This window comes from Sturnira hondurensis, unplaced genomic scaffold (assembly GCF_014824575.4).
Source record: "Sturnira hondurensis isolate 20B ecotype Veracruz unplaced genomic scaffold, ASM1482457v3 Scaffold0006571, whole genome shotgun sequence".
In the NCBI taxonomy this organism is placed as follows: Eukaryota; Metazoa; Chordata; class Mammalia; order Chiroptera; family Phyllostomidae; genus Sturnira; species Sturnira hondurensis.
Window position 1 is genome coordinate 1,620,446 of NW_028079202.1, and position 24,307 is coordinate 1,644,752.

The 24,307-nt window shown below is 37.4% G+C and overlaps 1 protein-coding gene across 1 annotated transcript in view; it reads right to left on the minus strand.

Annotated features, from left to right (window-relative positions):
- CNBD1 (cyclic nucleotide binding domain containing 1) overlaps nt 1-24,307 on the minus strand; it is a 327,528-nt gene that overhangs the window by 41,785 nt on the left and 261,436 nt on the right. Inside the window, exons 9-10 of the mRNA XM_037050237.1 lie at nt 8,042-8,151; nt 6,355-6,505 (exon numbers count right to left, since the gene is read on the minus strand). Of these exons, the coding sequence (XP_036906132.1) occupies nt 6,355-6,505; nt 8,042-8,151 (261 nt within the window). The remainder of the gene's footprint in view (nt 1-6,354; nt 6,506-8,041; nt 8,152-24,307) is intronic.

The following is a 24,307-nucleotide window of genomic DNA, read 5'->3' on the forward strand; positions in this document are numbered from 1 at the left end:
TAAAAATCTGACCGCCTCCAAACTCACTGCTTTTCACATCCAACTCACAAGCCTTCCCTCCCCAACAAGAGACTTACCTTTGGTCTATAATTTCTTAAAAGTGGTGAGTTTTGTTGAAGATTACAGTAGACATTATATATAGCCTAAAGATCTTCAATCTCTTCTCTACCAGCTGTGACTGTAAATATCATAAAGTACTCTCCTGCTGTCATAAACCATTTTGCCTCCCCCTCCAAATGATCACATACACACAAAGAAAGGAGTAGGTGGAAGCAGAGAACATCAAGATACCTGCAGGAGACTGCACCATTGAATCCCACAGGTATTCTACCACAGAAGTTCACACTATAAACCCAAGGAGCCAGAACAGATCAATTTAAAAAGCTGAGGCTAACAAGAAGAGTCTCATAAGCAATGGGAAGACAAAGAAACAATGCCCAAATAAAAGAAAAGGTGGAAGTCTCAGAAAGAATGTTAGATGAAATAGAGGCAAATCAACTATCAGATACTGAATTCAAAGCACCGGTTACCAGAAAATTCAAAGAGCTAAAACTTAGATACCAGAAACTAGAGGGGAGCTACAATGAGCTCTCTGCAAACTATATCAATATGAAAAGGGAAATAGAAACTATCAGCTAAGGCCAAGAGGAAATGAAGAATGCAATTTCAGAACTGAAGAACACAGTAGAAGGAATGAAAAGCAGGATCAAAGAGGCAGAACATTGGATCAGCGAGTTGGAGGACACAGAAGAGAGAATGTCCCAGAAAGAGCAAGAAAAGGAAAAGAGGCTCAGAGAGAATGAAGAAGGATTAAGACAAATGTAGGACAATATGAAACGTAATAATATCTGAATAAAAGAAATACTAGGAGGAGAAGAAAAAGAACAAGAGATAGAAAACCTATTTCAAATAGTAATGATGGTAAATTTTCTAATTTGACGAGAGAAAAAGTCACATGAATCCAGGAATCACAGAGAGTCCCAATCAAGAGGAACCCAAAGAGGCCTACTGCAAGACACATCATCATTAAAATGGCAAAATTCCAACACAAAGAAAGAATCATAAAGGCAGCAATGGAGAAAAAGGAAGTAACATACAAGGGAGCCCCAATAAGGTTAGTTACTGACTTCTCATTGGAAATACTCCAAGCAAGAAGAGAATGGCAAGAAATATTCCAAGTAATGAGAAACAAAGGCCTACAATCAAGGCTACTGTACCCAGCAAGGCTCTCAATCAAGATAGAAGGCCAAATAAAGAGATTCCAAGACAAAAGAAGTCTAAAAGAATATGCCCCCACCAGACCAGCTCTACAAGAAATACTAAAAAGACTGCTTTAAGGAAAGGAAGGAAAGGAGACAGACAAAGAGGAACTCAGGTACAATAATGGCAAGAATAAGTACCTATTAATAATAACCTTAAAAGAAAATGAATTAAATGTTCCAATCAAAAGACATAGAATAGCTCAATGGATAAGAAAGCATGACCCACACATATGCTGCCTACCGGAGACCCACCTCAGGACAAAAGACCATCACAGACTAAAAGTGAAAGGATGGATAAGTATGAAGGACACATGGACAATAACTAAGACGGGGGCGGAGATGGGAGGGGGCGGGGAGCACTGGGCGGGTGCAGGGCTGGGAATACAAGAAAGAAAACTGTACTTGAACAAAGGTTAAATAAATAATAAATAAATAAATAAATAAATAATTAAAAAAATAAAAATAAAAGTGAAAGGATGGAAACAAATTTTCCAAGCAAACAGTCAACAAAAAGAAAAGCCAGGGTAACAAGTCTAATATCACACAAAATAGACTTCAAAAATGGGGCCATAAAGAGAGACCCAGAAGGTCACTTCATAATACTCAAGGGAAGAATCCACCAAGAACACATTAACATCATAAATATATATACACCCAACATAGGAGAACTCAAATATATAAGGAAAATCTTAGAGGACTTCAAGAAAGATATTGACAGCAACACAATTATAGTAGGGGATTTTAATACTCCACTGCCAAAAATGGATGGATCTTCCAAACAAAATATCAAAAAAGATATAGCAGCATTAAATAACAACCTAGATGAAATGCACTTGACTGATATATATATAGAGAGAGAGAGCCCTTCATCCCAAAGAAGCTAAATACACATTATTTTCAAATGCACATGGAACATTTTCAAAGACAGACCACAGAATAGGACACAAAATGAGCCTCAACAAATTCAAGAAAATTGAAATCATATTAAGCATTTTCTCTGACCACAGAGGACTGAAATTAGAAACCAACCCCAAACCAAAAAACCCAAAACACCCAAAATCATGGAGACTGAATTGTATGCTATTAAACAATAAATGGGTCAAGAATGAAATTAGGGAATAAATCAAAAAGTTTCTGAAAACAAATGAAAATGAACTCACAACAACCCAAAACTTATGGGACACTGTGAAGGCAGTCCTGAGAGGGAAGTGCATAGCAATACAGGCTTACCTAAAGAAGATAGAAATATTTCAAACAAACAACCTAACCCTATGCCTGCAAGAACCCGAGGAACAACAACAAAGACAGCCCAGAGGAACTAGAAGGAAATAAATCAAACAAGATCAGAGCAGATTTAAATGACATAGAGACTAAAAGAACAATTGCAAGGATCAATGAATCTAGGAGCTGGCTTTTTGTAAGGATGAACAAAATACACAAGCCTTTAAGTAGGCTCATTAAGAAAAGAAGAGAGAGGACACAAATAAACACAGTAAGAAATGAAAGAGGAGAAATTCCAACTGATACCAGAGAAATAGAAGGGATTGTAAGAAATTATTATGAAGAACGGTATTCCAAGAAATTTGTAAACCTAGGTGAAAGGGACAAATTTCTAGAAAAATATAAGCTTTCAAAACTCAATGAAGAAGAAGGAGAAAGCCTGAATAGACCAATAATAGCCAGTGAAATTGAAGGAGCATTCAAAAAACTCCTGTCACACAAAAGCCCTAGACCGAATGATTTCACAGGAGAATTTTACAAAGCATTTAAGGAAGAGATAACCCCTATTTTTCACAGACTATTTCAAAAAATTCAAAATGATGGAAACACCCAAACTATTTTTATGAAGCCAGCATCATCCTAATTCCAAAACCAGATAAAGACACAACAAAGAAAGAAAACTTCAGGCCAATATCGCTGATGAACATAGACATTAAAATCCTGAACAAAATATTGGCAAATCACATCCAACAGTACATCAAAAATATGATACACCAAGCAAGACCAAGTGGGATTCATTCCAGGGATGCAAAGATGGTTCAATATCCACAAATCGGTAAATGTAATACATCACATAAACAAAAGCAAAGACAAAAACCACATGGTCATATCAATAGATGGGGAAAAAGCTTTTGATAAGGTACAACACTCATTTATGATAAACGCACTGAGCAAAGTGGGAATAGAGGAAGCATTCCTCAATATAATGAAGGCCATATATGAGAGACCTACAGCCAACATCATACTCAATGGGCAAAACCTAAAATCTTTTCCACTAAGATGAGGAAAAAGACAAGGTTGCCCAGTTTCACCACTTCTATTTAATATAGTATTGGAAGTTTTAGCCTCAGTGATCAAACAAGAAAAGAAAATAAAGAGCATTCAAAGCAGAAAGGAGGAAACAAAACTGTCATTGTTTGTAGATGACATGATAGTGTACATGAAAACTCCTATAGACTCCACCAAAAACCTGCTGGAACTAATAAATGAATTTGACAAAACAGTAGGTTACTAAGTCAATATCCAGGAATCAAAGGCATTTTTATATACTGACCATGAATCAGCAGAAGCAGAAATCAAGAAACAAATCCCATTAGATACAGCAAAAAGAAAAATAAAATATCCGGTAATAAATCTAACAAAGGAGGTAAAATACCTGTATGCAGAAAACTACACAACACTGAAGGAGGAAATCAAGGAAGACACAAACAAATCCAAACATATACCATGTTCATGGATTGGAAGGATTTACATCATCAAAATGGCCATACTACCCAAAGCAGTTTGCAGATTCAATGCAATACCTATTAAAGTACCAATGGCATATTTCACACACATAGAAAAAACACTTCAAAAATTTATATGGAACCATAAATGATCCTGAATAGCAGCTGCAATGTTGAGAAAGAACAAAGTAGGAGGGATCACAATATCTGATACCAAACTGTTATTACAAGGCCACTATAATCAAAACAGCCTGGTACTGGCATAAAAACAGGCACAGAGAGCAATGGAACTGAACAGAGAGCCCAGAAATAAACCCAGCTCTCTATAGTCAATTAATATTCAACAAAGGGGGCAGTATCATAAAATGGGGCAAAGATAGCCTCTTCAACAAATGGTGTTGGGAGAACTGGACAGCTACATGCAAAAAAAATGAAACTTGAGCACCAACTTATACCATACAGAAAAATAAATTCAAGGTGGGTAAAAGACTTAAATATAAGCCATGGTATCATTAAAGTCCAAGAGGAGAACATTGGCAGGAAAATCTCAGATACTTCTTGCAGCAACATTTTTACTGATATGTACCCTAGAGCAAGGAATATAGAGGAAAGAATAAAGAAATGGGATCTCATCAAAATAAAAAGCAACTGCACAGCTGAAGAAAACAATCTTAGAATACAAAGAGAACCTATTGTAAAGAAGAACATATTTGCCAATGATATACCTCAAACAAAGGTTTAATCTCCAAAATATACAAAGAACTCACACGACTTCACTCTAAGAGGACAACTAACCCAATTAAAAAATGGGGAAAGAACTTGAACAGACACTTCTGCAAGGAGGACATACAGAGGATCCACAGACACATGAAAAAATGTTCAATACCGCTTGCTATCAGGGAGATGCAAATTAAAACCACAATGAGGTATCACTTTACACCGGTCAGAATGGCTATTATAAACAAAGCAATAAACAACAAATATTGAAGAGGGTGTGGGGAAAAGGGGACTCTAGTCCACTGTTGTTGGGATTGCAGGATGGTACAACCATTATGGAAAACAGTATGGAATTTTCTCAGAAAACTAAAATTGAACCTGCCTTTTGACGTAGCATTTCCACTGCTGGGACTGTATCCTAAGAACCCCAAAACACCAATCCCAAAAACCTATGCACCCCAATGTTCATATCAGCAAAATTTACAATAGCCAAGAGTTGGAAGCAACCTAGGTGCCCATCAGTAAATGAATGGATCAAAAAACTATGGTACCTATACACAATGGAATTCTATGCAACAGAAAGAAAGAAGGAGCTCCTACCTCTTGCAACAGCATGGATGGAACTGAAAAGCATTATGCTTAGTGAAATAAGCCAAGTGTTGATGGAGAAATACCATATGATCTCACCTTTAGCAGGAAGCTAAACAACAAAACAAACAACAAGCAAAATATAACCAAAGACACTGAAATAGAGAACAGGCTGACAGCGACCAGAGGGGAGAGGGGAGGGAATTTCAGGGGAAATAGGGGAGGGATTTAGAAGGACAAATATAAAGGATACATGGACAACAACTGAGAAAGGTGAAATGGGAGGGAGGGGGTGAGAACGGGGAGTGGGATGGGATGGGAGTTATAGACAGAAAACTGTATTTGAGAAATAATTAAATAAATTTTTAAAAAATTTTAAAAGTACTTGAAATTTAAGATAAGGGAAGTCAGTCATGTCATCTATGGACAATCACAGAAATTTTTAATTGAGTTTATTTAAAGCGAATATCCCATTTTAATTTCTATTTGTTTTTCCTCTTTTATTTATCCCCTTAATCAATGTTTAGCATTTTTAGTTTCATTAGATATAAAATTAAACTTTCCTCTATTAACCAATTATGTTTTGTTTTACTAACCCCTGTTCATTCATCCTTTATACTAAATTGCATATTCCACCTGCATATTTATAGTGTTGGATAGCCAAAAACAGGTAATTGCATGATTGTCTTTTAATATTACTAGAGTTCTAAAATTTCAGATAAAGGCTTGAAAACAAGCTAGATACAGTCTATTTACTGTCTAGATCTTCACATACACTTGATCCAGACTGTACATTGGCAGTTAGTACACACTTGATTTGAACCAGAGACATAGAAGTGGTAACTTGTAAATTAGAGATGTTTTAGTAATTTCAAATCAGTCTGTTGAAATATTTCTAATATATCCTAAAGTAGCATATGTTGTCTCTGTAAATAACATACATACCTTCACCTATATTTATCTGAGTGTCCCAATGTCTGTGAAATATGTTCACTCTTGTCAAAAACTCAACAAATAAAATGGTATAACAGTTAGAATAAAAAAGACATTTCTATATCTACCCAATAAATCCTTATCTTCGATGACTGCCATTTCAACCTCGTCTCCAGTGATTACTGTGCATGGGAAAGGTTCCTGAAGAAGAACACTGATCTCACCAAAGGACTCCTGCTTCTTGAGCTGACCCATATAAACAAGTTTTTTAATTTTTTTCTGTAACAGACATAAATGATTGGTGTTTAATTAAACTACTTTTATGCCATGAATAAATATTATTTCTATCAGAAATTCTGTTCATAAATCATTTTGGCATGTGGTATTTAAAACAAATTGCAATTTCATGGAAACCAGAGAAAACATTTACTTACACATATATTTAAATTATACTAGTACAGTAGCAACTTGAAAGACAACTTCTGCATGCCTAACATAATTGAAAACACTGTCATTTAGTTCTGTGCAAATAAAGTTTTTTAATCTGCTAAGAAAATATTTAACTTATTCTATTTTTTAAAGCTCTGGGATGCCATTTCTGTGAGCTTAGTTCAGTGTGTTTTCATTGACAGAGGAATGAATTAGTGAGCAATAAGATTTAAAAAATAATGAGAGAAACAAGAACAAAAGAGTATAACCCTCAGAATAGGGCCATGATAGGAACTCTAAAAAGGGGTCAAAAGCTAGTATCTAACTTAAAGATTTGTCATTTTTTATAAACAGCAAATCTTTACACTGACTATCATTAGTACAGCAGAATTCAGTTAAGTTTACTTAATAAATCAAATTCATTGAAGACTGCCTGACCAACTAAGTAGGCTTAGTTCTAACTGTTATATCATTATGCATTAATTAGTGTTTTGCCTGTTCTAGAACTTCAGAAAATGGGAATCACATAGCATATACTCTATCAGTTTTTTAAAAGATTTTATTCATTTATCTTTAGAGGAGAAGGGAAAGAGAGAAGGAGAGAAGTATCAATGTGTGGTTGCCTCTCATGAGTCCCCTGCTGGGAACTGGCCTGCAACCCAGGCATGTGCCCAGTGGTAATCAAACCGCGATTGTGTGGTTTGCAGGCCCACGCTCAATCCATTGAGCTATGCCAGCCAGGGCTTATCAGTTTTGATGTTTTTGTACAATCTAATGAGTTGAGACATCCACATTCTCACATGCATCATTATTTCTTCTTGTTGAGATATGGCATTCCATTGTCACACTATGCTAGTTTGTCAGAACACACTACAATATTACTCTCTATTCAACTGTTGATGAACATTTGGATTACTTACAATTTTTGGTTTATGGAGATTCATGTAGGGTTTTTTTTTGTAGGCATATAATTTCCCTTTTTTGAGTAAACATCTAGGGTGAAATTCCTGAGTCATATGTTAAGTGTATTGTAGCCAATCTGATATGCTTATAGTGATATCTTGTTTTGGATTTAATTAGCATTTGTCTGATGAATATGGATGTTAAGCATTTTTTAATGTGCTGATTGGAACATTAGGCACTTTGGTCATTGGTATATTGATCGTAACTCAATATATCTTACAACATACCTTACATTCTGGTACCTTACAACTGAGCAATAAGGACAAAAGGACCCATCAGAAAATGTCAAAAATAATTGTAAGTTTCATGTAATAAGAAAAACAAATTATAAATGTCCAAAAAGCACACAAAAATATGTTCAACATCCTTTATTCATTAGATAAGATTAATAGATTAAAGAGAATACATAAGTTTACAACTTACCACTTTTTTTGACTGTAGTTTCAGAAGTCCTACAATATTTCTATAAATGTTACAATGTCCAGAATTAATATAAGCCACGAAAGAAATTATATTTCCACTTTCCACTATCACTGAAAAAAAGAGCGATAATTTGTTAATTTACACATTCTTCTCTACAGGAAATTATTTTAGATATTATGACAAGAAAATAACATTTATTCATTAGTTATAAATGGTAAATTTCTGAATGGATTTCAGTTTATAGGCAGTCCTTGGCTAATGATAGAAGTCTACATCTAATATCTTTATAGAAATAAACACAATGAAACTTTCTTGGTAGAAGCAGTGATGGGCAGTAAACTGATGGAGGAGATGAAGAGGTGTGTAGGGCAAGCTCTAATTTGTATTATTTGCTGACCTTCATAGTGTAAATATTCCTACCATAACTAATTTCAAACTTCCAGTGGTTTAACAACTGTCTCACAAAATCCCTGAATATTTGACAGTACCTGCAACCTGACAACAAACCCACCCTAGCACTCTACTAATCACACCGGGTTTTACAGCAAAGTCTTTGAAGCCACATCAGACTGGTTTAAAATTCTACTCTACAACTTCCAATGTGAACGTATAGAAATTATATTAATTCTCTTAGCTTTAGGTTTTTCACCTTGAAAATGGCAAAAACTAGTAGTACTGTTTTATACTCAACATGAGGTAATTAAGTGCACTAAAGTACTTAACATGATGCCTGGCACCTACTATTACATAATACACTATTTTGTTAATATAATTAGTTTTTGATCAAAGTTGTGAAGGAACCTTAAGACCAAGAAGTACTTGAAGATGAACTGGATAACACCTTTATACCTACCAATATACATATTAAAAAGCAATTAGAACCTAATAAACAAAACAAAAAAAAAGCAAGCAAGATACAACCAGACATGTGGTTGTAAATATAAACAAACTGAAGGTAATCAGGGAGGAGAGAGGGATCATAGGGGATGGGCCATCAAGGAACACATATAAAGGACATATGGAGAAAACCAAGTGGGTACTTTAGAGGGTGGGAGGTGGAGATGACTTGGGTAGAGGGGTGTAATGGGGTGAAAATAGAGACAACTGTACTGGAACAACAACCAAAAAGAAGAAAAGATTCTAAATCCTTGGTAATTAACTTGTTAAAATTATAAATAGAGATTTCTGGCCAAGATGGAGGCATAGTGTAGATACACTTTGCCTCCTCCCACAACCAAAAGAAGGACAACAACAAATTTAAAAACAGAAAGTAACCAGAACTGCCAGGAAATCAGACTGTGTGGAAGTCTGACAACCAAGGAGTTAAAGAAGAAACATTCATCCAGACTAGTAGGAGGGGTGGACATGGGTGGAGAGGACTACTGGCAAAGCGGCAGCTGGAGGTCCAGGGCAGGTGAGACAGCAGTTGGCAGAAAGGGCAGCCCCACATTCCCATGCATATAAACTTGGAGGAACAACTGAGGAGTGAGACAGACTGCTCAACCCAGGATTCTAGTGAAGAGAAATAAAGACTCAAAACCTGACTGAAAAAAATCTGTGGGGATTTTGGCAGCAGGAGAAACTCCCAGCCTTGCAGGAGAATTCACTGGAGAGACATACAGGATCCTAGAACCTAAACACCCACCTAGGAATCAGCAGCAGAAGGGCCCAATTTGCTTGTGGGTAGAAAAGGAAGTGACTGACAGCCAGACAAGAGATGATCAAGAGGCACTGTTCTATCTCAGACCTCTCCCCGCCACACAACACCATAACCCAGTAAAGTGGGTTGCCCTGGCCTGGTGAATAACTAAGGTTTCACACCTTACTACGTAACCAGCATGGTGAGAAAAAAATATTGCCCAAATGAAAGAACAGATCAAAGCTCCAAAAATTGAACTAAGCAATGAAGAGATAGCCAACCTACCAGATGCAGAGTTCAAAACACTGGTAATCAGAATCCTCACATAAATGGCTGAGTATGGTCACAACATAGAGGAAAAAGTGAAGGCTATGCAAAGGAAAATAAAAGAAAGTGTACAGGGAACCAACAACGATGGGAAGGAAACTGGGACTCAAATTGGTTTGGATCAGAAGGAAGAAATATATGTTCAAACAGAACAGAATGAAGAAACAAGAATTCAAAAAGTACGGAGAGGCATAGCAACATTGGAGACAACTTTAAATGTTCCAACATCCAAAACATAGATGTGCCAGGAGGAGATGAGGAAGAGCTGAAAATGTATTTGAAAATCTAATGTAGGAGAATGTCTCAAATCTGAAAAGGGAAATAGACTTCCAGGAAGTCCAGGAAGTTCAGAGAGTCCTAAAGAATTTGGACCCAAGGAAGCACACACCAGGACACATCATGATTAAGTTATCCAAGATTAAAGATATGCAGAAAACTTAAAAGCAGCAGGGAAAAAGGAGACAGTTACCTACAAAGGTGTTCCCATAAGAATATCAGCTGATTTCTCAAAAGAAACCTTACAGGCAAGAAGGGGCTGAAAAACAAAAGTGTTTGAGCCCATGAAAGGCAAGAACCTACACCCAACACCACTCTATCCAGCAAAGCTATCATTTAGAATGGGAGGGCAGATAAAGTGCTTCCCAGAAAAGGTCAACTTAAAGGAGTTCATCATCACCGAGCCCTTATTATATGAAATATTAAAGGAACTTACCTAATAAAAAGAAGCTTATAAAAATGTGAACAGTAAAATGAGAACAAACTCCTATCAACAACCAAATCTTTTTTTTACAATTTTTTTTATTTAATTATTTTTCAAGTACAGTTTTCTATCTATTACTCCCATCCCATCCCACTCCCCGTGCTCACCCCCTCCCTCCCATTTCCACCCTTCTCAGTTGTTGTCCATGTATCCTTTGTATATGTTCCTCTAAATCCCTCCCCTATTTCCCCTGAAATTCCCTCTCCTCTCCCCTCTGGTCACTGTCAGCCTGTTCTCTATTTCAGTGTCTTTGGTTATATTTTGCTTGATTGTTTGTTTTGTTGTTTAGCTTCCTGCTAAAGGTGATATCATATAGTATTTGTCCTTCAACACCTGGCTTATTTCACTCAGCATAATGCTTTCCAGTTCCATCCATGCTGTTGCAAAAGGTAGGAGCTCCTTCTTTCTTTATGCAGCATAGAATTCCATTGGTATATGTACTATGGTATATGTACCATAGTTTTTTGATCCAGTCATTGACTGACAGGCACCTAGATTGCTTCCAACTCTTGGCTATTGTAAATTTTGCTGCTATGAACATCGGAGTACATAGGTTCTTTGGGATTGGTATTTTGGGGTTCTTAGGATATAATCCTAGTAGTGGAACTGCTGGGTCAAAAGGCAAGTCCAATTTTAGCTTCCTGAGAAAATTCCATACTGTTTTCCATAATGGTTGTACCAGTCTGCAATCCCACCAACAGTGGACCAGAGTCCCCCTTTCCCCACACCCTCTCCAACATTTCTTGTTTATTGCTTTGTTTATGATGGCCATTCTGACCAGTGTAAAGTGGTATCTCATTGTGGTTTTAATTTTCATCTCTCTGATAACAAGTGATATTGAGCATCTCTTCATGTCTCTCTGGATCCTCTGTATGTCCTCCTTGGAGAAGTGTCTGTTCAAGTCCTTTCCCCATTTTTTAATTGGGTTAGTTGTCCTCTTAGAGTGAAGTCGTGTGAGTTCTTTGTATATTTTGGAGATTAAACCTTTGTCTGAGGTATCATTGGCAACTATGTTTTCCCATACAGTTCATTGTCTTTTTATTTTAATGCTGTTTTCTTCAGCTGTGCAGTTGCTTTTTATTTTGATGAGATCCCATTTGTTTATTCTTTCCTTTATATTCCTTGCTGTAGGGGACATATCAGTAAAAATGTTGCTGCATGAAATATCTGGTATTTTCCTGCCAATGTTCTCCTCTAGGACTTTAATGGTATCATGGTTTTTTTTAATATTTAAGTCTTTTATATTTAAGCCTTATATTTAAGTCTTTTATCCACCTTGAATTTATTTTGGTCAACAATCAAATCTAATAAACAGAAACAAAAGTGAACTAAGCGAACAACTATAACAAGAAAAGATTCACATAAATAGTGATCACATGTAGGGCTATCAGGAGAGAGGTGGAGGGGGGAAATGGGAGAAAACTCCCAGGGCATAAGAAGCATAAACTGTAGATACAAAATAGACAGGGGCAGGTTAAGAATAGTATGAGAAATGGAGTAACCAAGGAACCTATATGTATGACCCATAAACATAAACTAAGTTAGGGGATTGATGATGGGTGGAGGGTACAGGGCAGAGGGGAATAATGGGGAGAGAAAAATGGGGCAACTGTCATAGTATAATCAATAAAAATATAAAAAAATATAAATACAAAAAAGCTATTGGAATAAAACATCACATTTTAATTATTAACAAAATTGAAATTGAATTAAATTTAAATTAAATTAAAATAAAATGAATTAGACTTATATTGATTACATTTGTTATTTCCAACTAAATTTTTATTTTGTTCATTTTTCTGAAAATGCTAAACATAACAGAGGTAATCTAAATATAAAGACACATATGTATCTTTCCATGGTTTTTAAAGTAGACAAAACAATTTTTTAAAATATTTAATTTATTTATTTTTAGAGGAGATGGGAAGGAGAAAGAGTGGGAGAGAAACATCAATGTGTGGTTGCCTCTCATGTGTCCCCTACTGGGGACCTGACCTGCAACCCAGGCATGTGCCCTTACTGGGAATTGAACTGGCAAGCCTTTGTTTCACAGGCCTATGCTCAACCCACTGAACTACACCAGCCAGGGCACAAAAAATTTTTTGATAATTCAAAGTATTCATTTCATATTATATAAGAGTACATACCTACTCAGGCATAAGAAAATACAAAATACTACCATGTCATTACATGAATGGACCTTGGGTATATTATGCTACATGAAATAAGTCAGAATTAAGCTAAGGATGCTATGTGATTTCAATCATATGTGTGATATATAACTGAAACTTTTGGATACAAACAGTATGGTGGTAGCCAGAGGGAAGGGAGTGAGGGGAGTTTAGGAGTGGCAGAGGGTCTAATATATGGTGACAGAAGATTGTGACTTTAGGTGGTGGGCATACAATGCATTACACAGATCAAGTGTCATAGAAATGTACACTTGAAACCTATATGATCTTAGGAATCAATGATACCCCAATAAATTTAATAAACAAAATTTAAAAATTCATTTTAGGAACTAAAAATGAGTTATGTATAATACAAAAATTATTCATGTTATTAAAATAATAAGCTGGAGAATAGCATAGCTCTTTTAAAATTATAGTTAAAGAGTGAGGTGACTAAAGAACAAGGCAAGCATAAGCCAAAAAATAAAATAAAATAACCACCAACATGCACTGGAAAAATACTTTATGATAAATCAAGTGGCGTTTCAATACTTTTGTTGACATGTATATGAAAATATGTAATCTACCTTTCCTCATATAATATTCAGAACTCCAAGTTTATAATACAAAAACTAAAAGGTTATGCTACTATAGGTAATTATTTATTTTGCTTAAATAAATTATTGTGGTAATATGTATAATGTCTTATACTATGTTTCTTACAGCCAAACAATGATATTACAAAGTTATCTTAAGATATCAAAGTACACTATCTGCAGAATGTTGTGTAAATCGTACAGAGAAGGGAAATTTTCTCACAGGTTGACTCATAAAAGTAGAGTGATCTTCTTCCAAAAGGTGGTATGATGGTAGAGACTGCTTTTCTTCTTTTAGTCAGTCAAGAAATCAATTGGAAATAACAAGGCATGGAGCATACCGGCAATGTCACAGGTAAGAAGGGGTGCACTTAGACACCAATGAAACCTTTCTTCTCAACGTCTGCAGGGCTGCACTGTTCTAAGTCTTTTCCTGAAAGCCAAGCCCTCTATGGACCACAGGGAAGCACCCATAATGTCAATTAGGGAAGGGACCCTGTGTTGAAGGACAGGTTACAACAAAGCTGACCCTATGATGAGGCAATGGCATTCATTTTTTCTATTTTTTTATTAAATCATTTTATTACTATTCTACTTGTCCAATTTCTCCCCGTTTTCCCTCATCTGCCCATCCCAATCTTGCACCCACAGTCAATTCCCACAGTGTTGTCCATTTCTGTAGGTCATTTATACATGTTCTTTGTCTAGTCCCTTTCCCTTCTTTACACCATTATTATCCTGCCCGTCCTCTCTGGGCACTTTCAGTCTGTTCCATGTTTTGATGCCTGTGGTTCTATTTTATTCATTAGTTTATTTGTGCATTACATTACTGTTATAGGTGACCCCATAGACATATGAAAAGATGTTCAGTATCACTAGCCATCAGAGAGATACAGATTAAAGCCACAATGAGATACCACCTTGTACCTACCAGAATGGCCATTATTAATAAATCAACAAACAACAAATGCTGGTGAGGATGCAGAAAAAAAAAGGGAATCCTAGTGCACTGTTGGTGTGAATGAAGACTGGTGCAGCCACTGTGGAAAACAGTATGGAATTTCCTAAAAAAATAATAATAGGTCTGCCTTTTGACCCAGTAATTCCATTACTGTAAATATGCCCTAAGGATCTCAAAACACTAATTAAAAAGCATATATGCACCCCTATGTTCATAGCAGCACTATTTACAATAGTCAAGTAGGCTGGCTAATGTAAACAGCCTAAATTTCAATCAGGAGTCTACTTGATCAAAAAACTGGAGTACATTTATACAATGGACACAGCAGAAAGAAAGAACTCCTATCTATTGTGACATCATGGAAGGAACTGGAAAGCATTATGATAAGTGAAATAGGGTAGGCGGTAAAGGACAAAAACCATATGAACTCAGCTATAACAGGAATTTAATAAAACCATGTCATTCTAAGAGTGATTGATTCTAACAATCTTAATGAAGACAATGAACTAGAACTCTTTACATCTAATCAGTCAAATTTAATGACAAAAATGTATTTTGCCACACTTAATTAGAGATTTTATTCTACTTATTTTTATTTTTAGAAAAAAAAACAAAGTTTCTAGACATTTATATACATGGAATTATTAATATATTTTTTATTTAATTGTTGCTCAAGTACAGTTTTCTGTCTTTTACTCCCATCCCAGCCCACCCCCCAGGTGCTCCCCACCTCCCTCACATTTCCACCCCACCCCTTAGTTCTTGTCCATGTGTCCTTTATACTTGTTCCTGTAAATCCTTCCCCTTTTACCCCTGAAATTCCCTTCCCTCTCCCCTCTGGTAACTGTACCCCTGCTTGCTATTTCTGTATCTTTTTTATTTTATTTATTTATTTTTAGAGAGAGGGGATGGGAAGGAGAAACAGTGGTACAGAAACATCAATGTGTGGTTGCCTTGCATGTGTTCCCCACTGGGGATCTGGCCCACAACCCAGGCATGTGCCCAGACTGGGAATCAAACCAGCGACCCCTTGCTTTGCAGGCCTGCGCTTAATCCACTGAGCTACACCAGGCAGGGCTATTTCAGTGTCTTTGGTTATATTTTGCTTGCTTGTTTGTTTTGTTGTTTAGCTTTCTGTTAAAGGTGAGATCATATGGTATTTGTCTTTCACCCACTGGCTTATTTAACTCAGAATAATGTTTTCCAGTTCCATCCATGCTGTTGCAAAGGGTAGGAACTCCTTCTTTCTTTCTGTTGCATAGAATTCCATTGTGTACATGCACCATAATTTTTTGATCCATTCATTTACTGATGTACACCTACGCGGCTTCCAACTCTTGACTATTGCGAATTGTGCTGCTGTGAACATTGGGGTGCATAGCTTCTTTTGGATTGGTGTTTCAGGGTTCCTAGGATATAATCCTAGCAGTGAAATTGCTGGGTCAAAAGGTAGGTCCATTTTTAGTTTTTGGAGGAAGTTCCATACTGTTTTCCACAGTGCTTGTACCAGACTGCAATCCCACCAACAATGGGTTAGGGTTCCTTTTTCTCTACAACCTCTCCAACACTTGTTTATTGCTTTGTTTATGATGGCCAATCTGACTAGTGTAAAGTGGTATCTCATTGTGGTTTTAATTTGCATCTCTCTGATAGATAGCGATATTCAGCATCTCTTCATGTGTCTCTGGATCCTCTGTATGTCCTCCTTGGAGAACTGTCCAAGTCCTTTCCCCGTTTTTTAATTGGGTTAGTTGTCTTCTTAGAGTGCAGTCATGTGAGTTCTTTGTATATTTTGGAGATTAAACCTTTGTCTGAGGTATCATTGGCAAATATGTTTTCCCATACAGTTGGTTGTCTTTTTATTTTAATGCTGTTTTCTTTAACTGCGCAGAAGCCTTTTATTTTGATGAGATCCCATTTGTTTCTTCTTTCCTTTATATTTCTTGCTCTAGGGGACATATCAGTAAAAATGTTGCTGCCTGAAATATCTGAGATTTTCCTGCCAATGTTCTCCTCTAGGAATTTAATGGTGTCACGGCTTATATTTAAGTCTTTTACACACCTTGAATTTACTTTTGTGTATGATGTAAGTTGGTGCTCGAGTTTCATTTTTTTGCATGTGGCTGTCCAGTTCTCCCAACACCATTTGTTGAAGAGGCTATCTTTACCCCATTTTATGTTACTGTCACCTTTGTTGAATATTAATTGACTATAGAGAGCTGGGTTTATTTCTGGGTTCTCTGTTCTGTTCCATTGGTCTATGTGCATGTCCTTATGCCAGTACCAGGCTGTTTTGATTATAGTGGCCTTGTAATACAGTTTGGTATCAGGTATTGTGATCCCTCCTACTTTGTTCTTTCTCAAAATTGCAGCTGCTATTCAGGGTCTTTTATGGTTCCATATAAATTTTTGAAGTGTTTTTTCTATGTGTGTGAAATATGCCATTGGTACTTTAATAGGTATTTCATTGAATTTGTAAATTGCTCTGAGTAGTATGGACATTTTCATGATATTTATTCTTCCAATCCATCATCATGGTATGTATTTCCATTTGTTTGTGTCTTCCTTGATTTATTCCTTCACTATTGTGTAATTTTCTGAGTACAGATCTTTACATCCTTTGTTAGGGATATTCTTAGGTGTTTTATTTTTCTTGTTGCTATAGCAAATTAGATTTTTTCTTGATTTTTGTTTTTGATGTTTTATTATTGGTATACAAAAATTCCTTTGATTTCTGAATATTGACTTTGTATTCTGCTGTTCTGCCAAATCCATTTATTAGGTCAAACAGGTTTTTTGGTGTAGTCTATAGGATTTTCTATATACAACACGTTTTTTAATCCACTCATATTCTAATGGTCACTTAGGTTGCATCCAGCACTTTGCTATTGTAAATTGTGCTGCTCTGAACATCAGAGTACATAGGTTCTTTTCACTTGGTGTTTTGGGATTCTTAGGATATAATCACAGCAGTGGAATTCCCACCCTAGGTCAAAAGGCACTTCTATTTTTAGTTTTTTGAGAAAATTTCATACTGATTGCCACAGTGGTTGCAGCAGTCTAGAGTATCAGTATTCTATTTTCTCCACAACCTCACCAGCACTTGTTTGTTGGTTTGGTTATAATGTCCATTCTGACTGGTGTGCATTGGTATTCCACTGTGGTTTTAATTTGCATCTCTCTGAAGGCTTGTGGTGCTGAGCATTTTTTCATGTCTATGAGCCTTCTGTTTGTCCACTTAGAATAATATCTGTTTGCGCCTTTTGCCCATTTTTTTATTTGGATTGCCTGTCTTCCAGATGTAGAGTAGTGTGGACTCTTTATATATACTTGAAGATCAGACCTTTGTTCGATGTATTATTGGCAAATATGTGTTCCCATATGTTTCCTTCCTTTTCCATTTTGCTGATGTTTTCTTTAGCCATGCAGATGTTTTTTATTTTGATGAAATCCATTTTTTATTATTTCATTTATGTCCCTTGCTCTAGGGAAAATATTGGTGAAAATATTGCTGCATGGAATATCTGAGATTTTCATGCCTATGTTCTTCTCCAGAACATTTATAGCTTCATGACTTATATTTAAGTCTTTTATCCACCTTGTGATTATTTTGGAGTATGGCATACATTGGTGATTGAGTTTCATTTTTTGCATGTAGCTGTGCAGGTCTCCCAACGCCATTTGTTGAAGAGGCTATTTTTACTCCATTTTATGATCCTGGCTCCTTTGTCAGATATTAATTGATCATAGAGGCTTGGCTTTATTTCTGTGCTCTCTATTTTGTTCTACTGATCTATGTGTCTGTTCTTATACCAGTACCAGTCTATCTTTATTATATTTTGGACTTGTAACATAGTTTGATATCAGGTATTGTTACTTTGTTCTTCTTTCTCAAAATTGCTGAGGCTATTTGGAGTCATTAATGACCCATATAAATTTTTGAAATGTTTCTTTTATATCTGTGAAATATGTCATTGTTATTTTAGTAGGGATTATGTTGAATCTATAAATTGTTTTAAGTAGATGGAAATAAATTATTTCTAAATTAATTAATATTCATCCCAGGCTTTGAAGATTTCACTCACTAATGAGGATACTAAAAGCTCTCAATAGAATATATACAAATCCCTCCCCCTTAATATATGTTTTAAGTGGGGTAGTCAAGATTTTTATTCTATGGGGAAAATATAGTTGAACAAATTAAGTTTGGGTGAAAAATCCACAGAGAACTTCCTTCTGGGAAGGAGTGGTTGGTCACCAAACAATTTAGTTGACAATACCAGTAATTAATTAGATATCAAATAATAGGAATTATATGATTACTGACTTCCAAAAATATTTCTGATTTACTGATAACACCTTTTTTCCTAGCACTGTGATAAATCTTGATATATACATATATAGAAGAATAGTGAATTAAGTAGATAAGTAATTGTGTATATTTCATTTCAGTGAGATGTTGTATACTAGGAAAGGTAAGTATATTTGTTTAGTCTGACATGTGGAATCATAATTCTGTTTTCATTTAAATTGGCAAAGTGAACATTACTAACAGGGTTCTTTGAAGACCAAAGTGATCATCTAAGCTAATCTGCAAGAGACTGTTCTTTATAAATAGCACTAAGTTAATAGAAGAAAATTATTTTTATCTTTGTGTAGAAAAAGAAAAGTTCTAAGTTTTCACCTGACAATCTTATATTTTAATAATGAATTCTAACTAAGCATGGTATTGTTCGTTTAACAGTTATCACTGATTTGTTCATTTATTCTGGCCTTACCTAACCAACTGGATTAATTTTAGTTCAATTACTTAAGCAACATTATTTTTCAGAGGTGAATAATTGCTTACTAAATGAACTGGCCCAAGAAAGTACACAGATAATACGATGCATTTATCATTTGTACTTAGTATACATAATAATTAAATTCATTCATTAATTGCAATAATGGTTTTCTTCATTAATGGAATAATAATTTTGATTCAAGAGATATTCCACGTGGCATATTTTAATGTAATCTGGGCTAGTGCAGATAAACTGTGTAGAATGTATTACATGACTTCAGAACATTGATTATTTACATGTAAATTAGTTCAATAACTCTATATGATGTTTATACAAAATTACACTTCAGTATATCTATTGATAACCTTATAATTAAGATATACCTATCTTAAATTTTGTGCATAATATTTTTTTAATTTTAAATGTTCAATTTAAAGTGTTTTTGAACATTTCAAAATAACACATACATAGTAAAAGCAGTAAGTATACAAGGTAGGAAGATATTTAAGTATGTTTAGGCGTTAGTCAAAATGGGTTACAGGCCCTGGCTGGTGTAGCTCAGTGGATTGAGCGCGAGCCTATGAACCACATGATCATGGTTTGATTACCAGTCAGGGCACATGCCTGAGTTGCAGGCCAGTTCCCAGCAGGGGACTCACGAGAGGCAACCATACATTGATATTTCTCTCCTTCTCTCCTTCCCTTCTCCTCTAAAGATAAATAAATAAAATCTTTTAAAAAATGGCTTACAATAACTAGATTTTTAAAAATCCTAATCGGAGGCTTTCACATTAGGGTCTAAAAACATAGGTTTTTTTTCTAGTTATTTTAAATTTTTTTTTTGCTTTATTATGGTTCAATTACAGTTGTCTGCATTTACCCTCCACCACTCCTCCCCCAACCCCAGCCATTCTCACCTCCCTCCCCTGATTCCATCCCACATTGATTTTGTCCATGTGCACTTTATAGTTGTTTCTGAAATCCCTTCCTCCCTTTTCCCCCATCATCCCCTTCCACCCCCCACCTGGTTATTGTCAGGTTGTTAATTCCAATGTCTCTGGTTATATTTTGCTTGCTTGTGCATAATATTTTGACAAAAAGTGTAAAAATTGTTGATTTTGAGAGGAGGGAAGATGGTGGCGGAGTAGGACAAAGGATTTCGCTTCTCTCCACACACCGGAGAAGGACCTGGCTGATCTGCGGAAGAGCACAGCAGAAGCCAAACTGGGACCCAGCATATAAGAAGGCAGGACTCCAGAGACTGTAGCGGACACTGAATGACCAGAGGTTGAGGAGAGGAGACAACCGCAGATCAACAAGGTATGAGGGAGCAGCACAGAGACGGTGGCGGGCCCCCTGCCAGGCCAAGCCAGGGCCCAGGCCTGCCGCCCTGGTCTCTGAGAGCCGAGGGTGGGCAACACCATCTCTGGGAGAGAACTGGTCACCGGCATCACCCCTGTCTGGCAGGGCGCAGATTGGAAAACACCATAAGAGATCAGTCTGCCAGTAGTGGCAGAGAGAGGAGTGAGCATTCGGAAGCAAACCCGTAAGCTCTGATAACCCATGGAGTCAGGTTGCTGGCTTGGGAGAACTGAGAGCTGCCAGAGCACTCCATGCTTCAAGGGGCCCATGCCTGCCTGCGAGCAATCCTGGGGAATCTTGGGCTGCTGTCAGGGCCTCCAGAAGTGGGTCAGTTGCGAGCTCCATCCCTAATAAGACGGCGCAGGCCAGCCCCATCCCTGCTCGCCCAGGGGCAAGGTGGCACAAACCGGCTCCATCCCTGCTCAGCTGGCGCAGACTAGGAGACACTGTGAGTCAAGCATTGACCTTCGGCTTAACCGGCTGCAAGTCGTGCGCGCTCGAGCACGCGCGCGCCACCCAGGTACCCAAGTGGCCTGTGCCATCGCCAGCGCCTGCTCCTTCAGCCGCGCCCACCTTCCCGCCCCCCGGCTTCATCAGCCTCCGGTCTCACGCGCCTTCCCGGTCCCCAAGGGGCCCCGAGCAGGCCGTCTACTCCGGGAACTGCCAGTCGCCCGTGCTTTCCCGTGGGGCAGGGTCTGCGCTGACCCTCAGCTTGGGGAATTTAGAGTCGCCCAGGTGATCCCTGTGGCACAGGACCTGTACCGGCTGGCGAATAAATTCGGAGAGTCTCTGGCTGCTGGCTGGGCCCCTGGAAGAGAGCCAGTCGCCAGCTTCACCCATACTCAGACGGCGCACACAGGGAAACAGGGAGTCAGGCTGTTGCTGTTGGTTTGGGAGAATTGTGAGTTGCCGTGTGTATTCAGCCACAACACAGGGAAAGGTCCACACCCAAGCTTATGAGAACAAGAAAGCCTGGCTGGGAGCGCGCACCCTCATGTCAGACCAGGGCTGGGAAGCCTGGGAGAAAATCCGCTCTCAGTAGGGCGCGGGTAAGACGCGCCAGTCTGGATCTTGGGGGGTACTGGCAAGACCAGTTGAGTGTACCAAGGCCCGAGAAGAGCCACAATAACAGCCCAGCAGGCGGCTGCAGTTAGTGAGATCAGACAGTTTGACTCGCTGGACACCAACCAGAGGAGTAGTGGGAGCAGAGAAGACCAAGATACCTACAGGAGACTGCACCACTGAATTCCACAGGTATCCTCCACAGAAGTTCACGCCATAAACTCAGGGAACCAGAACAGATCAATCTAAGAAGCTGAGGCCAATGAGAAGAGCAGCACAAAAATTGGGGAGACAAAGAAACCATCCCCAAATTAAAGAAAAGGAGGAAGTCTCAGAAAGAATGTTAGATGAAATAGAGGCAAGCCAACTATCAGATGTGGAATTCAAAGCACTGGTTATCAGGAAATTCAAAGAGCTTACAACGAGCTACCAGAAACTACAGGGGAGCTACAATGAACTCTCCGCAAACTATACCACCATGAAAAAGGAAATAAAAACCATCAGCAAAGGCCAAGAGGAAATGAAAAATACAATTTCTGAATTGAAGAACACAGTAGAAGGTAGGAAGAGTAGATTGATGAGGCGGAGGACCGCATAAGCGAGCTCGAAGACAGAGTGGAAAGAATCTCCCAGACGGACGAGGTAATGGAAAAGAGAATCAGAAAAAATGAGGAGAGTCTAAGAGAAATGCAAGACAATATGAAACGTAATAATATCCGAATAATAGGAATACCAGAAGGGGAAGAAGAAGAATAAGGGATAGAAAACCTACTTGAAAGAGTAATAAGAGAAAATTTTCCTAAGATGAGGGGAGAGAAAGTCACACAAATCCAGGAATCGCAGAGAGTCCCAGGCAGGTGGAACCCAAAGAGGCCTACTGCAAGACACATCATCATTAAAACGGCAAAACTCCAGGACAAAGAGAAAATCCTAAATTCAGCAAGGGAGAAAAAGGAAGTAACATACAAGGGGGTCCCAATAAGGTTGACTAATGACTTCTCAATGGAAACATTCCAAGCTAGAAAACAATGGCAGGAAATATTCCAAGTAATGAGAAACAGAGGCCTACAACCAACACTGCTTTATCCAGCAAGGCTCTCAATCAAGATAGAAGGCCAAATAAAGAGCTTCCAAGACAAAAGAAGTCGAAAAGAATACGCCTCCACAAAACTGGCTCTACAAGAACTACTAAAGGGCTGCTTTAAGGAAAGGAAGGAAAAGAGTGAGAGGGAGAGGAACACAGGTACACAAATGGCAATGAATAAGTACCTTTCGATAATAACTTTAAACGTAAATGGATTAAATGCACCAATTAAGAGAAAGAGAATAGCTGAATGGATAAGAAAGCATGACCCACACATATGCTGCCTACAAGAGACCCACCTCAGGACAAAAGACCACCACAGACTGAAAGTGAAAGGATGGAAACAAATTTTCCAAGCAAATGGAAAAGAAAAAAAAGCCGGGGAAGCAATCCTCATATCAGACAAAACGGACTTCAAAAAAAGGGCTATGAAGAAAGACCCAGAAGGTCACTTCATAATACTCAAGGGAAGAATCCACCAAGAAGACATTAACATTAAATATATATGCACCCAGCACAGGAGCACCCAAATATATAAAGAAAATCCTAGAGGACCTCAAGAAAGATATTGACAGCAACACAATTACAGTAGGGGATTTTAACACCCCACTGTCAAAAATGGACAGATCTTCCAAACAAAATATCAACAAAGATATAGCAGCATTAAATGACACTCTAGAAGAAATGGACCTAATTGATATATATAGAGCCATCCATCCCAAAGAAGCTAAATACACTTTCTTTTCAAACGCACATGGAACATTTTCAAAGATAGATCACATGATAGGACACAAAAGCAGTCTCAACAACTTCAGGAAAATAGAAATCATACCAAGCATCTTCTCTGATCACAAGGGATTGAAATTGGAAACCAACCCCACAGAAAAAAACCCAAAACACCCAAAATCATGGAGACTGAATAGTAGGCTATTAAACAATGAATGGGTCAAGATTGAAATTAGGGAGGAAATCAAAAACCTCCTTGAAACTAATGAAAATGAACTCACCACAACCCAAAACTTATGGGACACAGTGAAGGCGGTCCTGAGAGGGAAGTTCGTAGCGATACAGGCTCACCTAAAGAGGATAGAAACATTCCAAACAAACAACCTAATCTGACGCCTGCAAGAACTCGAGGAACAACAACAAAGAAAGCCCAGACCAAGTAGAAGGAAGGAAATAACCAAGATTAGAGCAGAATTAAATGACATAGACACTAAAGCACAATTCTAAAAACCAATGAATCCAGGAGTTGGTTTTTTAAGATAAAAAAAAAATAGACAAAAGATAAACAAAATAGACAAACCTTTAAGTAGGCTCCTCAAGAAAAGAAGAGAGAGGACCCAAATAAACACAATCAGAAATGAAAGAGTAGAGATTACAACTGATACCACAGAAATAGAAGAGATTGTAAGAAATTACTATGTGGAACTGTATGCCAAGAAATTTGAAAACCTGGGTGAAATGGACAAATTTCTAGAAAAATATAATCTTCAAGAACTCAATGAAAAAGAAGCAGA